An 18,394-nucleotide genomic window follows, 5' to 3' on the forward strand; every position below is an offset into this window, starting at 1 on the left:
AGTCTGTATTTCTGTAAGCCTGGAAAGTTAGAGGAATTAGACCACAGTGCTAGGCTGGTGGATCTCTGTAAGCAGCAGCTCCTCACCAGGAAAAAAAAAAGCTCTTGCATTGAAATTAGAAATTTCATATTTGATTTCTTTAAGAGGTTTTAAATAGACACACGTAATTAAAAAAAAATGTTAAAATTAGTCTTCACTTAATGATGGTAATTGGGACCTGATTTGCTAAGTGATGCTGTTATAAAACACAACATCATGTGAGTGCACCATTTAGTGATGGCAGTTCCATCACTTGTGGTTGCCATCGTTAAGCACAAAGTCATATGGTTGCTATTTGCAACTTCCTGCTGGTTTCATCATTGACTTTGTCGGGAACCAGCAGGGAAGGTCACAAACAGTGATCACACGATTGTAGGGATGATGCAACTCTGTAAGAATGAGGCCTGGCTCATTTAGTGTCACTGTATGTTCGAATGGGCACTGAAAGTGTAGTTGTTACTGTAAGTGAAAACCACTGTACCTTTGCCTACTCCCAGAGTTTATGTCCTTTTCTTAAAAGGTCAGAAATCTACTGGTTGTAGATTAGATGTTGAAAGGGAACTGTGTTCATTGCTTTGTGTCTGAGACACTCATTGTATAAGAGAGAGAAATATATTGTTTATCATCAGTGCTAGTCCTGATGATGTTATCTAGTCTGGGTAGATCTGCAAGAAAATAACAGAGAGCAACAAGGACCCCTGATGTTAATTAGCTTGAGTTTTTGACATTATGCTCTTGTTCTCATACAGAAGTTACTGGTAAAATCAATTTTAGATTTGCAATTCTTAAAAAAACAGAATTACTCTATTGTTAATTCCAATAGAGTAGCTTTCATTCCAGTTTCAGTTTGCAGGTCATAATTATGTACATAAGCCAGTACAATGTGTTGTTTTCAACAGAATTAGCAGGAAACCAATAAAAGAAAGTGTTGTTGCCAGTAATTTTTGCAAGCAATGAAATCAGTTGACCAATACCTGCTCTACAGTGCCACTGAATAAAGACACCCACACACTGCTTTAGAGTAACCATTTGACATAAAATGCACTGAAAGAAAGCATTTGATAAGTTTTTTCTGAAGCTAGAAAAAGCTGACCGAGAGACAATTTATTTAAAAAAAATGACTTCATATTCCCTAAGGCAAGGCAGAAAATGGAGAATGAATTCATTATCTTACTGAATCTACACCTACGGATTAATTCATATATCAATTCATAATGCTGTTCTACCAGTTTGTCTTGCCGCCTTCAAAAATTGGCATAATTTACGTGTGTAAGAGTGTCTTAGGCACTTCTCATGAACATCACGCAAAGCTAGAAAGTTCCCATTGCTCTAGGGCTTGGCAGTAACTGTCAAGAAATGTGTGGAAGTTTGAGATGCTGGGGGAGGTGTAATTCCCACCTTTTGAAAAAAAAAGAGCTGTGTAGGTTTTGTTCCTTTTGTTCCTTCTTTCTGGGTGGGATGATTGCAATATGATTGCAAGTAATTGTAATAACAGATTTGGAGAAGACAAAAAAAAATTGAAAACATTTGTTCCGTCAAGTTTGTTTGTAGATTTGTTTATTTGTTTTAGTTGTTGTTTACGTAATTTTATAGATGCACGTTTAAACTTTGTATTCTTTAATAGATTTTAGTATATTTCATCTGTTAGTTACTATATTTTATTTTGCAAGATATATATCCATTTAGTCTGGAATATAAATATATTAAATAAGTAATTAACTGGATGTAGTTCTGGTTTTTTAAATTGGATTTTTGTAATAATATCATGATTTTTTTTTATGGTAAAGGAAAGCTGGATATTATGACTTTGCAACCCAGTACTTCATCAGATTGCTATTAGCCTTCATTTCAGAATCTTCTACAATAGTCTGAATAACTAAGTCCCAAAATATTTCATTATGAATAATTGTTATAACTCTAAAAACACTTGTGATTGAACAGAAGATAGGGAGGGGTAGTTATACTATGAATCATGAATAAGAGGACAACTTGTCTCCAGCAGACACACTGAGTGATGTATACCTTAAACTGTACATTTGGAAGTATTAGAATGGGAAAGGACTGGTTTAGGTTTATTATATTTAGCCTACAATAAGATAGAGAAATTATTATATACCAGGCCATTCATTGATGAAAGCACCTTGAGAAATGTATAAGTTAACATATTGCATTAATTGGCAATGTATTTTCAATAAAACAAATGAACAGACCCAACAGAAGAAACCATACTCTATTAGAGAACATTATTAGCAACAGAATTTTTTTTTATTATTATTGTTAAAGATAATGATAGGATTCATATTCTTGATTCTGCTAAGCTTTGGATGCACCTGTAAATATGCAGGGATACCTTCTGCCGTTTTCATGTTTCTTATTTCCAATTGTGAGATTGGAAAGAACTCTGGAATTTGGATTTAGAGTTTGAGAGAATGCTATGTGTTTTGAAAGACAGAGTTAAATAGGAATGGAATGGCAATGATACTCAAAATGGATATTGTAAAAGTATGTGCTTAGCTATAACCAAATAGACAAAAGGAATCTATCTATTAGAAATGGATATTCACCGAACATTTAAAACTAGCAACATGATAGCCGAAGGACAAAAGCCTTGGATAACAAGGACATGATAACTGAATACAGACTTTCAATATCAAACAAAGAAAGGTTGAGAAAAGATATATCAGTCAAGAATGTCAACAAATAAAGGAAAATAAGAGAACTTTTAGAAGATCAGAAAGATCATTGGAAAATGTACAGCTTGGTTACAACTATCTAAGACTACTAGTGGAAATAAATGATAACAGAAGCAAATAAGTTTAAAACAAAATAGAAAGGCAACAGTGAAACTGTATACAATAAGGATTTTTAAATGACTGAAATATTTATTGAGAGAGAATACTGTATATTCAAAAACCAACACCAATAGAAAGTGAGTATCAACCTTTCAATAGGAAAGAAACAGATGCAGATGGAATTTCCACTGAACTTTTTAAAGCTTCAGAAAGACAAGTGGTTAAAATGCCAACAGTTCTATGTGAATAAATTTAGAATAAGACTGTATGGCTGAAGCAATAGACAATACTATTGAATATACCTATTCTGAAAAAAATTGGCATGGCTGATGACTTTGGCTTCATCAAACCGATATCATTTCTTATTGGTGTGACTGGAGAAAGAATATACCGGTAGGTATGGAGTGAAACAATGGTGTATATTCATCTGTTATACAGCTAATATAATAATTGGAGCTACTTGTGCAGATCTGGCATCTTGGATGATGGCTGTCAGGTTAAGTTCAATTTTTTTTAAAAAAAAAATACTACTTTTAAAGAGCATTTTAAGAATATGTAGGCAAGTTGTAATGGAACAGGGGAATCAGTGAAAGAATCAGCACTGCAAAAATATGGCAGAATAATAAATGGATAGTGGTATTGTATGGATCACCTATACACTGTGAATAAGATAGGTTAAGTCCACAAGAAGCAGCTGGAAACAACTAATATATGTCTGTGTTTGCTTACCTCATAAAAGTAGCTTTAGATATAATACCTAAGGCAGAATGCACTATGCTCCTTTAGCTTCTTGACAAGAAGATTAGTCTGCAGACATGTTGGACATTTTGTCTTATATTAATGGAAAAAAATAGATTTACCTTACATAATCCGGATATTCTGGTTTATTTCAGCTGTAGGTTTAAGACATGCTTGTTTAAAGCAAAAAAGGCTTTGTTGGTATAAATTCACTGAAACTGTCATTCAGAAATATACAAATCAAGGGTCACATTCATTTATTTTCCTAGATACTAGTTTGCTTCAGTTTTCTGTGTAAATATTTAGGTTAATTAAATTTGCCAATATTTCTATTCATGTGTGCCATTTTTGTTCTTATTTTATAGATGTTACTTGGACATAAAATAAATTTAACTAAATACCAATTGCCTAAGGCTATTACACAGAGTCATTCAAATACTTTCTAAGTATTTGTTCTAAGACAGCACTTTCCATTAGTTGTTAATTTTGGCATATAATATATAAACTGTAAAATTACAGGTGTGCTTAGTTTCCAACTACTTTATTTCATGTTTGTGAAGTTTAGTTCTTATGGGAAACTTACTACATGCCATAGAACAAGATGTAGATTGCCACTAAATTTTCTTTATTTTAATCTAAGAAACATTGACAAGCCTCAGATGCAAGGGCTACTTCTAAATTACTGTCCGAAAATGTCAACGATACTTTGTCTAGGGAATGCATTAATCCCATTATAGAATATCACATATGAATAACAGCCCATATATTGGGATCCTTATGAGCAGCATGGTGGCCTTGTGAAGACACTCTTCTCCCACCTGAAAGGTTAAAAGTTCAATCCTAAATAGCAGCAGGCATTTCTCTCTTAGGGTGCAAAGAAAAAATATTTGCTGCAGACTCCATGTGGCGTCAGGAAGGGCATCCAGCCAGTAAATGCTCAGCTCCAACTAGTTGCCCCAACTCTACCCCAAACTAAGGGTTTACAGAGTTGTAAAAAGGGAGTTTTATATTGGGATTCCTTATGTTTTTGACGCAAATGCATAAATTTTTGAAAACAAAACCAGATGAGATATTGCAAAATGCATGATCACAGATTTGTAATCTGAGTTCCTGAGTTCAGTTTTGCTTTAGTGTGCAAAAATGATTATTTTGGGAATATGTTTCATTCCTGACTTGTTGATTTTGTGATCTAAATGGTGTTATATATAGCCCATATAAGTTCTAAGGAGAGAGATAGAGGGGAAATACAGTTCATTGGGAAAGTGTTTATTGCCTTCTTCAGTACCATTCTATCAATTAACAGTACTCTTTCTCACTGCAGCTTTATAATGAAACATTTAGAATTTATTATAGTATTCACAGCATTTCTTACTTGTCCTGAAATATTACTCAGTTTTCTTAACAAAACAACCCTTTTCTCTCAAAAGAAATACTTACCTGACTTTCAGCCTTAGCAGAGAAGAAGTATTGGCTCCTCAAATTTATTTCTTAAGAACTATGCTGCTTTGAAAAATAATAGGCTATTTTCTCATTCTGTTTCTAGGTTTTCACCTCCCATGGACCAACAGTAATTATGCCAACATGGTTCTGTTCTCGGGAATGGTTTTATCTTGTAGGAAGATTTAATGAAGGAGGAAAGGTACGTAATATGAAAAGGAGAGGAGCATAACCTAACTATGGGAAAGATTGATCTCACTCTTTCCCAGTTGGATGCCCTCCAGATATGTTAGAAGTACAGTTATAAGAATCTCCACCCAGGAGTGCTTTTGGCTAGAAATTCTGTGAGTTATACTCCTCACATATCTAGAGGGCTCTAAGTTGGGAAATCTATGCAATAATGTCTCAAGGGATCCTTGCACCAGGCGATCCTAATCACTGTTGAAGTTCAAACATTTGACTGAGTTATATTTAATTAAGAAATTAGCCTGTTTTCCAAGTGCCATTGATAGAGGAACTAAGCAGCACAAATCTATTTTTATGGCATTCTCATTATGTGATTATGTGCCATCAATTTGATGTCACCTCTTAGCAACCACATAGATAGATTTTTCTCCAAGGCAATCTGTCCCCAACCTGATCCTTCAGCTTCTCCAGTGGAGCACCATCATCGCTTTAATTAATGGAATTTAAAAAAGCACAAAAAGGAATGTCAATGTGATGCTATTTGTTCTGTTATTTGTGAAGACATTAGTGCTAATCTGTAGTGACATTCTGCAAACACATAAGGAACATCAGCTTTTTCATAACAAGTACCTCTAGAATTTTCCTAATATTAACACAGCATTTTAAATATTTTGCCTAGCACTGAACCCTGTGACGTATTCTGAGACACCATTTACTAAGTGCAGTGCAAAGTAGTGTATAGACGTGATGTCATACATTATGCATGAAATTTTACAATAACAAACTCACTTGTAAGATGGAAGAGTTCTGTGTGTATGTTGTTACATATTGCTGTTCTGCAAATGAACACAAGGTGAGTTATAATTTAAAAGATAGATAGGCAGATGTAAAAATACAATTTCCTCAAAAATACAATTCAAGCTGGTAAGAGGGGCACCTCTCCAGCTTAGTATATAATTATTGTCATGGAGTTCTCTGTATGAAAACAGAATTTCATAGGTTGATGATACTTGCATGTTTCCATGTTTGCATACTGATAAATAAAAAAGCATAAATGGAGTTTTTGGAAAATCTGCAGTATTCTGACTTATTGATACAGGGGAGAAATTATTCTGTTTGGTGACATAAATGAATGGAATGGAACAAGGCAACTGGGTATATAGACCAGTTACAGTCTCAAGAATAAGTAAGAATGGTGACTGTTTCTGTGTATATCTCTTTAGAAAAACATCCAGTTCTTTAAATTGTCTTTAAGCATAAATCTATCGATACACATGGCAAAGAACTATAGAGTTAAAGTATAGGGTATGATTTTTGATTATTTCTGATGAAAGATTTAGAAAATTAGTGAATGATTAAAAAATGACAAGGCTTTCTGGTTCTAAATAAGGGATGTATTATTTGATAGTACTGAATGAATCTCAGGAGAAAATTTACATGGAAGAAAAACAAAGAATTGAAAATAGAATGACTAAAAAGTGCAAAGTTCTTTTACATATTGCTGTATGTAAAAGAATTAGAAGATTTTTTTTCAACAGAATAAATGGGAAGTGGATGCAAAGAAAACTGAACAGAGTTTAAAAGCATACTTATACACAGCTTTATAGAGTTTACTAATAAAAAAGTATGAAATGTTTAATGGAATGAAAGATGTTTAATGGAATGATTAAGTAAAAGAGGCTGGAGTTAAAGAAGCTACGAATAGGAAAAAATGTTAGCTGCAAAATTTGTAGCAAAGAGACAAAAATGCATAATGTGCATAGAGAAAAGGAAACAATTTGTTAGGATTAAAAGAGGCAGATAACATAGAAATAGATTCTGTTGGAAATGAAAACAATGTTTTGGAAGTAGGTGAAGACCGCTGAAAACTAGTCCTCTGACAATTCATAATATGTCATTCTAAAAATTTCATAATAATTGCTTTTCCAACATGCCCTTCCCTTACATCATTTTCTTTACGTCAAGGAAAAGTGAGCTTTGGTATCAACTCTAAACTTTTACTGAAATTTATCAACCTAATTGTATATTTTATTGTATTTCAGAAAATATATCAGCATCCCAGAAAGAGAAAGTTTAATGGAAACAGAAAAATCTTTAGATATGTTTTGTTCTTAATTTTGTTTCATTTGTTGACAGTGTCGAGGAGGAAATTGAAAAGAGAAAAGTACATAGCATATACCTCTGTAGGAATTACAGGAAAAACATTAGAAGTTAGAAAATGAATATTTGCAGTTAAAATGAAAGTACAGGGTTTTTTGTGAGGAGTGGTGAAATGCAAATGTATTAGATTCATTTTTTTTAGTAGCTGAATTAAAATATTGTAAGGTTGCCCAAGGATTTGTCTAGCAGCTCTGGGGAAAAATAAAGACAAAATGCAGACTGATATTTTTGGCACATTATGGGTAAAACTGAACAGAGATCAGTTCTTGAGCTGAGTCCAAGATGGAGTTTTTAAGCGAAATAAATTATGCTTCTTACACAAGGCTTCTTAACAGCATACCTTAATAGTATGTTGCTAAGCATGCTGGGGTAATTAATCCAATCCATTGCTTGATCTTTACTCCTTTCCAAGTGTACTGTGGCTGCTCACATATTTTTGTTAATCCTTTAACTTTGTTTTTCAAAACAACCAAGCAATTATAACTTTATCACAAATTTCCTGCTTTGAGATTGGACCAATATAATTTATAGGGCTATCAGGGCATGACTATTGAGCTCAGCCACAAAGCTAGGAAAAAGCTTAACTGGATTTGTATGGTTTGGGAAAAGTCTAAGGCTAAGCATTACACGAATGAATGGTTGTAACAGGTTTTATAGAAATTTCTTTGGTGGCCACTCTAGAAAGAACCAGAGTTTTGAAACCTCTATGAAAACTATATATTGTTCATTGGCCTCCTTAGCGTGCGTGTGTCTGTAAGCAAACAGAAAAGTAGTACCCTGTAATCTGTCAAGTCAGGGGTCTTCAAACTTGGCCCTTTTATGACTTGTGGACTTCAACTCCGAGAATTCCTCAGCCAGTGTGCTGAAGTCCACAAGTCATAAAAGGGCCAAGTTTGAAGACCCCTGTATTAAGAAATAAAACAGATAAGGAATTCAAGTTGCAAATATTTGAGTATTATGGTGATAACTGTTCAGGTACACATATCCCTTTACCTGTGTTCCTTGATTGTAATGGTGTTTTTGAGCATTCTGCATAAAAGGGACTGTGACTTGTTCTAAAAATCAATATTAGGCTGATATTTTTAATTCTATCAGTCCAATTTAATGTGCTTTGTATTCTGCTATAGCTCCCAATGAGCACATTTTCTCAGTAAATGTTCTTTGGGTCAAACTTGCTTTAAAGAGTTATGCTTCTTTCTGAATAAGTGTTTATCCTTACCACAGTTAAGATATCAGTAGCAATACAATATACATTTTTTGGTTTCTGAAGATATAACTACCAAACTGTTCTTTGTTTCCTTATTATAGTAACCATGCTTTTCTAATTTGTAACCCTTTTTATTTGAAGTGGGCCCCTTTCCATTTTGGCATGGAAATGTATACATATTTTAAAGTAACACTTCCATACATTGGTGCCGAAATAAATTACAGTACATTTAAATTGCAGTATTCTTAATTATGGAATCTAGTGAAAGTAGTAGTTGGAATGGGGAAATATGTAAGCACTGGGAATGGTATATGGTGTAATAAATTCTACAAATACGCATGTGGCAACATACACACATACATCGACACACACAAAAAGTTGGGCAGCAGGCTGCTGTGTAATTAGAACCAGGTGGTTAACTTCACTTAACTTGGAGCATGACATGAAGAACAGAAGCCAGGTTAAATTTTGCCATTGACATAGCATAACCACAATGTTGAGCACAAGGGAAAAATAAATCTCACTAGAATGTAGGTTGAAAAAATAGGTGTTTTCTTTTTCTGAGGGTTATGTTGTTTTTCACATTCCCACTGCAAGTATTCATTATTCTCTGCTAAATTCTTTAATAACCTTATTAGTACACCTGATAGAAACCTATGTTAGACACTTCTTTTCGGCATCAAAATATTGCAGAGGCTAATGGAAAGCTGCAGCTGAGTCATTACACAGTTCTTCCTACCCAATGGCAAAAAATAAGCAGACTTTTTCAATCAATAGTGTTGCATCTGTGGTATCTGAGGCTCCTATAGAAACCAATTCTTATATGTCCTTTCAAACTTACTAGTTGTTTATCTATTACATGCACTCAGAATAATATCTTAATATTAGGTCTCAGAGAGAATCATGCACCTGAATCATGAAGACTTTCAAGAAGGGATATTACCAAATCATCTGTGGTGAAGTATTCCCAGGTTAATAAGCCAAGACGGCCCTTGAATGATAAAAAGCTGGACAATAGGCCTGCTTTATACAATTATACAATTAATTATTCAAATTAAGCTGTTTCTTTGAGTTTAAATTAAGTCATGTTAAGTTTTCCAATTTTCCTTGCTTCTGACTTTGCCTCTTGGCAAATATGAACACTAAGGTAAAGGTGGAACTGAATGTTTAAGTTTAGTTTAGTTTAATAATACTTTTACAGATCCTTTAAATATTTACACAAAAGGTTTTGGAATGCAAAAACTGGTTAGAATTGAGTTTCAAAAATTATAAAAATTTCAAGCTATGTTGTTAAACTGTGTCAGTTTCATGGTGGGAGGTTCTTTTAAATAATTTGAATCATTTTTTTTTACTTTTTTCTGTATTGAGCATACATCTATCTATCCAAAACTAAAGTCCCATGTAGTAAAGACTGAAGAGAAGATTTGGTCATTTGATGTAATTATTTTGTCTTCATTACAGAATACTTAAAATCAAAGAAAATACAACATATTATACTGTTGAATTTTATTTCAATACTGTTCATTTAAAATCATTTAACTTTACTCTTTAGCTGGAAAGGATCTTAGAGTTGCTTACTTGTGGGCAATAAAAATAAAACATACTGTAAAATATGAAGAATGAAGTGGAGAAACAAAGTTAAGCAGCAATTTGTAAATTTAATATTCTTTAGAGTTTAGACTATTATGAAACACTTTACAATGCAAAAGCAGTTTGTACAACTGAGAATTCAACAAAACAGAATGTTGTGCTTTCTATCTCCTCCTTCTGAAACTCTCTAATATAAATGCTTATAAAATAAGCATTTATAAAATCTTAAATGCTTATATACAAATACTTAAAGCTTGGGGAAAAACAGGGTGAACTAGAAGCAATACTGTAGTACACGAGGGAGGGTGTGACATAGTTGGCATAACAGAAACCTGGTGGGATGAAACCCATGAGTGGAATGGACTGATGTATGGATACAAATTGTTCAAAAGAAACAGGTCTACAAAAAGAGGAGGGGAAGTTGCACTATATGTAAGAGAACACTACATATCTCCAAAAATGCACATGATCAAAGGTAAAATATTTCCAGAATGTATATGGGTCACTATAAAAGAAAAAAAGTGACATTACCATAGTTGTATAATACAGGCCACCAACCAATCAGAAGAAATAGATGAATTCTTTGCCAGCCAGTTAACAAATGCATGTAGGAAGCATACCACAGCCGTAATGGGAGACTTCGACTATCCAGTTATCAACTGGGAGACAAACTCTGCAGTGAGTGGGAGATCAAAACAGATTCCTAACCAACCTAGCTGACAACTTTGTCACCCAAAAGGTGGAGGAGGAAACTAGATGTAAAGCTATACTGGACTTAATCCTTATAAATAGAGAAGAAGTGATAGAGGGAATCAAAATTGCCTTGGTTGAAAATGACCATGTCACACTGGAATTTAATATAATGCAAACACTAGCAATAGAAAACAATCAAACCAATGTCTTAAACTTCAAAAGAGCTGACTTTAACAAACTCAGAGAGAACCTAGGAAAGATCCCATAGATGAAAATCCTAAAGGGGAAAACAACCCAAGAATCATGGGAAACCCTGAAAAATGCAATCACAAAAGCCCAGACCAGCACAATACCATTGAGAAAGAAAAACAAGAAATCCAAGAAGAAACTAGCATGGCTGCACAAACAAACTGAAAGACAAAAAGGACAAATACAAAAAATGGAAAGAGGGGCACCTAACTAAGGCCGATTATCAGCAGACAGCCAGAACATACAAAGATGAAGTCAGGAAAGCAAAGGCTCAGAACGAACAAAGACTTGCAACAGAAATCAAGAACAATAAAAAAGTTTCTTCCAACATATTAACAAGAAAAAAGTCAAGGAAACTGTAGGCCCACTAAAGATAATGTCGGGCCTCGGCAGCCCGACACACGAGGGGGGGCCCCTCCACCCCCCCGGCACACCCGGCTTCCCTCCCACCGATCTCACCTGGTACCGACACGGCCCGGAGAGTCCAGAGGCCCGCGACGCTCCTCTCGCCGCCTCCGGACGCGCCGCGGCTGTTTCCGACCCCACCTGGTTCCAGCATGGCCCAGAGAGTCCACAGGCCCGCGACGCTCCTCTCGCCGCTTCCGGACGCGCCGCGGCTGCTTCCTGCGCCCGGCGGCGCGGCATCCAGGGGCTCCCCGGCGTGGAAGGCTCCGAGTCCCGAGCCTTCTCTTCTGGCGCTTCCGGATGCGCCGCAGCTGCAGCCCTCGCCTGGCGACGCGTCGACGCGCGGTTCCCCGGCTCGTGAGCAACGGACCCCGGCCTGCAGCCTGCCCAGTGGAGGCCTGAGCCGGCGCAATGACTCTGCGGCCTGGGGGGACTCCGACACCATGGCTGCGCGGGACTGTCTGGCAACGCTGATAGGGGATGGGTCCCTCCCCCCTATGGTGTCCGGGTGGCTGGGTGACAGGGGGCTTCGGGGGTGGGTGCAGCAGGGGGTGGGTGAGGAAAAAGGGCACGGTGATGGTGACACGTTGGGGGGGCCTTACCTGCCTGAGCGTCGGGCGAAAGGCCTTGTAGGGGAGGGGTGGAGAAGTTATAGGGAATGGGAGGGCGGAGGCTTGTTTGGGTGGAGTTTGGGTGGGGTTTTTGGATGTGTATATAGCAGCGTTGGGTGCAGATAGCAGCCAACGCTGGCTTTGTTTCTCGTTGCGGTTGTTGCTCTGAAGAATAAAGTGCTTCTAGACTGCAGCAGAAGTCTCTCGTTCCTGTGTTCGGCATCTACCCTGCTTGTTGCAGGACGAGTCTTGACAGAAAGCCAGCGTTTGCACTAGCATTGCGGCCCTACTGCCTTTCAGCTGTGTTCCGTTTGTGTGCCATGGCGGAGGGTGTGCAAGGGGCCGCGTTGGAGACTGCTTCGGAGGAGGCTGGTGTGGCTGGGGCGGAGGTGACAACCCCTGTGGAGAGGGACGTGGAGGACGTCCAACCTGTTGTGAGGCCCAAAGTGCGGGACGTGCAACCAACAGGCCCTGCGGTGGAGTCCCAGGGCGTTAGTAGCCAAACCCAGGGGGGAGAGTGGTGGCTGAGCTCCATCCTGGGGCGCACGGGGCTCGAGCAGGGACGAACGGCCCGACCCGGTGGGGCTCCACTGGGTTGGAGGGAGCGTCGGCTTACCGATGATGACGGCGAGGACTACAGCTATTCAACCGCACCCGGGAGCCAAACTATGGATGTGCTGCGCGAAAGGTTCGGAGAAGTCGGGGCACGTGACGGCGGTTCCTGGGGAGCCATGGCCCCTGAAGAAGACACGGGACAGTGGTCCCTTGGGGGGGCACCCAGCCAGTCAGCAACGTCCCGTTTTCGACTGGCTAGCCCAAAGTTCAAGGTGCCTGGGGAGGGAGGCGTTCGGGCCCCATCCACATGAGCACAAGGGGGGCGTGAGGCTTGGCCGACGCCTGACCGGGGCCCTGGACGTCCCGCACCCAGGTCGGTGGGGGTGTCCCAGGCTCAGACCCGTCCACCTGTTGGGCATTGGGGACCGGGTGTGGTGTGGGGACCCCCACCGCTCACTACAACCTATGATGGGCATCCCGACCGCCTGGCCATGTTCCTAGGGCAGGTGATTAACCATCTGGACGGGTACGCCCATACCTATCCATCACAGTGGGCGATGGTGGTGGCGGTCACCGCGTGCCTTCAGGGCGAGGCTGCAACCTGGGCAGCGGACCTCTACAGTGACCACGCCCGCGAGCTCGGGGACGTGGGGCTGTTTTTGGAAGCCCTACGCGTCCGCTTCGAGGATGTATCCCGCTTACATCGCGCGGAAGCCGAAGTGTTAGCCATCAGGCAGCGAGGACGGCCGGCAGAGGAGTACGTGCTTGAGTTCCGCAGGGTTGCGGGCAGGCTACGCTCGTGGCCCGAGCGCTTGCTGGTGCACCATTTCCGGGCCGGTCTTGATGGAGCTCTCCGGCGGGCATGTGTGGTGCGGGGGGTTCCTGCACGGCTCCAGGACTGGTTCCGGGTGGCGGTGGAGCTAGACATCGGGTTGCAGGATACCCGGGGCAGACCAGTAGTGGCCCCTGGAGCCTGGAGGACCCCGGAGGGGCCGAAGACAGAGAACCGGAAGCCCGCGGCGGTGGCGATACAACCCGGGGCCCCACCGGCGCCCCGTCCAACAATCCGCTGCTTCCGCTGCGACCAACCGGGGCATCGGGCGGTGGATTGCCCGTTACCTCCGCCGCGACCGGGGCCCAACCCTCCGGAGGCGCGGGTCTCGACCCCCAGAAGAGCTGCAGACCGCTCCAGAACAGCGTACCAGGTGGCCGACAAGACACCCCGAACATCGACACCGATACGTCCAGTGGGCCCGGCGGATGGACGAACGGACACGTCCGATGGCTCTGAGGATCACGAGTACGAGGAGGACCCGATGGTAAGCGCTCCGGTGTGTCCTTTTGTGCTGCCCGTGGTGTTGATAAGCCCACGAACGGGTGAGAGGAGGGAGTGTAAGGCTCTGATTGATACAGGCAGCACACGCTGCCTTATTAGCCTGATGATGGCAAGGGAGGCCGGTATTCCCCTTCAGCGGCTCCCCAAACCTATCCGGTTTCAGCAGGTAGACGGGTCTCTTTTGGGTGGAGCACCCATTACGCATGTAACGGCACCGGTGAGAATGGAATTGGGTACACACTGGGAGACTCTCCGGTTTGTTGTGGTGCCGTCTATGACGGAGGCAGTCATCCTGGGGCTTACGTGGTTGGACAGGTGGGGCCCCACAGTTTGGTGGGAGGGGGGATGCCGACACCTCCGCCTCGGGACAGGGCCCCAGCCTCCTGAAAAGCATTCCTTCCTGGGTCCGGAGGGGATCGGTGGGCCAGAGGGGGCCGCAGGGGTGGGCACCGGGCTTGAGACACAGGTACCACGGGAGTACAGCGATCTCGCAGATGTCTTTGATGAGAAGGAGTGTGACGCCTTGCCACCCCACCGCCCCACGGACTGCGCTATTGAACTGGAGCCAGGGGCGAAATTGCCGAAACCCCGCATGTACGCAATGGCACCCCGGGAGATGCAGGAGCTCCGTCAATACATAGACAAGAACCTGCGGAGGGGGTTCATCCAGCCCGCTCGGTCCAGGATGGCGGCCCCTGTCTTGTTCAGAGAGAAGAAAGACGGGACCCTAAGACTGTGTGTTGATTATCGGGGAGTCAACGCGGTATGTGTGGAGCACTTGTACCCCCTCCCTTTGGTGAAGGACCTTTTAGCTCATTTGGCTACGGGCCGGGTGTTCACCAAGTTAGACCTAAGGGAGGCGTACTACCGTGTCCGGATAAAAGCCGGTGATGAATGGAAGACGGCTTTCAACTGCCCGTTGGGGAGCTTCCAGTTTAGGGTAATGCCGTTTGGCCTGCAGGGAGCCCCCGCGGTATTTATGCAGTTGATCAACCAAGTCCTGCACGACCATTTGTACCGGGGGGTCCTTGTCTATCTTGATGACATCCTTATATATACGTCTACGCTAGAGGAGCATGTCGCTTTAGTGCGGAGTGTGCTGACCAAGTTGAGGAACGCCCGGTTATATGTGAAGCTTTCTAAATGTGAGTTTCACAAGCCCCGGCTGGACTACTTGGGTTATCGGGTGTCCTCTAGCGGGGTGGAGATGGACCCGGGGAAAGTGGAGGCTATCCAACAGTGGCAAGCCCCACGGACCCGGAAACAGTTGCAGAGTTTTCTTGGCTTCGCTAACTTTTATCGGCAATTTATTCCACATTTCGCTTCCATCGCCCTGCCGCTCACGGACCTACTGCGGACTAAACAAATGGCAACGTCGCCGCGGCCAGGGCAGAAGCTTGTGTGGACTACTACATGCCAGCGGGCTTTTGAGGCGCTCAAGGCGCAGTTTGCCAGGGAGCCCGTTCTGCAACACCCGAACCCTGACCTGCCCTATGTAGTACAGGCTGATGCAAGCGACGTGGCTGTTGGAGCTGTTCTTCTGCAACGGCATGCAAAGGGAGGTTTGCGGCCCTGCGCGTACGCCTCCAAGAAGTTAACGACCGCGGAGAGGGCTTGGGCTATCTGGGAGAAAGAGGCCTTTGCGGTCCGCTGGGCCCTGGGGACTTGGAGACACCTTCTGGAGGGGGCTAGCCAGGAGTTCGAGGTTTGGACGGACCATAAAAACCTGGAAGCCCTGCAAACACCCCGCCGACTGTCCCCGAAACACGTACGGTGGGCCCAGTACTTCCAACGCTTCCGGTTTCGCCTCAAGTATGTGCCTGGGGGTAAGAATTTCCTGGCGGACGCCTTGTCTCGGCTACCGCAGTACGATTGCCGGAAGGAGGAGGTAGTGCAGGCACTGGTACCGCCGCCCCGCCCGGTGGAGGAGACGGAGCACAGAGCCAACACCGTGACAGACGATTTCCTGCGGACATGTAAGGGGGCGTTGGCGACTGACGACTGGATGCGGGCGCACCCCGACACCCTCTCGTTGCGAGATGGTTTAGCTTGGCACGGGGCCAGGTTGTATGTGCCTGCAGCGGCACGAGAGCAGGCACTTTACCAATGCCATGACGCTAGGCAGGCAGGTCATTACGGGTTCGTGAAAACCCTGCATCTGGCTCGCCGCCAGTTCTGGTGGCCAACCATGAGACGGGACATTGAAAGCTATGTGCAGAAGTGCCGCATTTGCGCAACCACTAAGCCCTCTACCAAGAAACCGGCAGGCCTCCTGCAACAGGTGGCTGACCCCGTACGACCTTGGCAGGACATTGCAATGGACTTTGTGGTTGAGCTACCGGAAAGCAGGGGATATAACGCGTTGTGGACAGTAGTAGACCTGTTCTCGAAACAAGCCCATTTCATCCCCTGTAAGGGATTGCCCTCGGCCCGTCGGTTGGCCTGGCTGTTTGTTCAACATATCTATCGTCTCCACGGGGTGCCACGACGTATCATCTCCGACCGTGGGGTACAGTTCACGGCCCGGTTCTGGAGGGAGTTCGTGCGTTATATTGGAGCAACACAAGGTCTGAGCTCGGCGTACCACCCAAGCACGAATGGAGCCGCGGAACGTGCGAACGCGGCGGTGGAGCGATACCTGCGCTGTTATGTGTCATACCAACAGTCCGAATGGGTGGACTTGTTGTCCTTCGCGGAAGTTGCCTACAACAACGCAGTGCATAGCAGCACTGGATTCTTCCCCTTTAAAGTGGTATCTGGTTACGAGTTCGTTCCTATCGCAGGGTGCGATCAGGGGGCCCCGGCATCCTGCACACCTGGGGCGTGGATGCACCGGTTGGAGGAGGTGTGGGGGGTAGCTAAGAAGGCGTTAGAGCAAGCAGCAGAGTCATACAAAGAACAGGCGGACAGGAAAAGACGGCCGTTTGCACCTCCCAAAATAGGTGATCTCGTCTACCTCTCTACAAAATACCTGCGGCTGCAGGTGCCATGTAGAAAGCTAGGACCCAAATACCTCGGACCCTTCCGAGTTATACAGGTAGTCAATCCCGTCACCGTCAGACTCCGGCTGCCTCCCCTACTTGGAAAGATACACCCCGTGTTCCACAGCAGCCTGCTGAAGCCTGCTACGACCGCCTCTGCAGCGGCAGGGGAGGGTGGCCCGGGACCTGTACAGGGCAGTCACTATGAGGTACAGGAGATCCTGGACTCCCGGAAACGAAGAGGGCGGGTGCAATACTTGGTGCTCTGGAAGGGGTACCCCATGGAGGAGGCCACCTGGGTACGGGATGAGGATGTGTGTGCACCACGCCTTCTCCGTGCCTTCCACCGGAAACACCCGGGGAAGCCGGGGGAGATCCCGGGGGGGACAGTTGACCATGTTACGGATTGCTCACCTTTCTCTCCTTGCATTCCAGGTGGGCCCCTGGTAGAGGGGGCAGCATGTCGGGCCTCGGCAGCCCGACACACGAGGGGGGGCCCCTCCACCCCCCCGGCACACCCGGCTTCCCTCCCACCGATCTCACCTGGTACCGACACGGCCCGGAGAGTCCAGAGGCCCGCGACGCTCCTCTCGCCGCCTCCGGACGCGCCGCGGCTGTTTCCGACCCCACCTGGTTCCAGCATGGCCCAGAGAGTCCACAGGCCCGCGACGCTCCTCTCGCCGCTTCCGGACGCGCCGCGGCTGCTTCCTGCGCCCGGCGGCGCGGCATCCAGGGGCTCCCCGGCGTGGAAGGCTCCGAGTCCCGAGCCTTCTCTTCTGGCGCTTCCGGATGCGCCGCAGCTGCAGCCCTCGCCTGGCGACGCGTCGACGCGCGGTTCCCCGGCTCGTGAGCAACGGACCCCGGCCTGCAGCCTGCCCAGTGGAGGCCTGAGCCGGCGCAATGACTCTGCGGCCTGGGGGGACTCCGACACCATGGCTGCGCGGGACTGTCTGGCAACGCTGATAGGGGATGGGTCCCTCCCCCCTATGGTGTCCGGGTGGCTGGGTGACAGGGGGCTTCGGGGGTGGGTGCAGCAGGGGGTGGGTGAGGAAAAAGGGCACGGTGATGGTGACACGTTGGGGGGGCCTTACCTGCCTGAGCGTCGGGCGAAAGGCCTTGTAGGGGAGGGGTGGAGAAGTTATAGGGAATGGGAGGGCGGAGGCTTGTTTGGGTGGAGTTTGGGTGGGGTTTTTGGATGTGTATATAGCAGCGTTGGGTGCAGATAGCAGCCAACGCTGGCTTTGTTTCTCATTGCGGTTGTTGCTCTGAAGAATAAAGTGCTTCTAGACTGCAGCAGAAGTCTCTCGTTCCTGTGTTCGGCATCTACCCTGCTTGTTGCAGGACGAGTCTTGACAGATAAAAGATGGCAAGGAAATTACATGCAACAGGGAGAAAGCAGAGCTGCTTAACTCATA

General features: G+C 44.4%; 1 protein-coding gene across 2 annotated transcripts in view; it reads left to right on the forward strand.

Moving 5' to 3' along the window:
- The window catches only part of B3GNTL1 (UDP-GlcNAc:betaGal beta-1,3-N-acetylglucosaminyltransferase like 1), a 169,165-nt gene that overhangs the window by 94,304 nt on the left and 56,467 nt on the right, over positions 1 to 18,394 (forward strand). For both annotated transcript variants that reach the window (XR_014491416.1, XM_083354415.1), the window contains exon 7: positions 5,113 to 5,208. Coding sequence is in view for 1 of the 2 variants with exons in the window: in XM_083354415.1 (XP_083210541.1) it covers positions 5,113 to 5,208 (96 nt within the window). In the remaining variant the exon portion in view is untranslated. The remainder of the gene's footprint in view (positions 1 to 5,112; positions 5,209 to 18,394) is intronic.

Source organism: Vipera ursinii (genome assembly GCF_947247035.1).
Source record: "Vipera ursinii genome assembly, chromosome: 2".
Classification (NCBI taxonomy): domain Eukaryota; kingdom Metazoa; phylum Chordata; class Lepidosauria; order Squamata; family Viperidae; genus Vipera; species Vipera ursinii.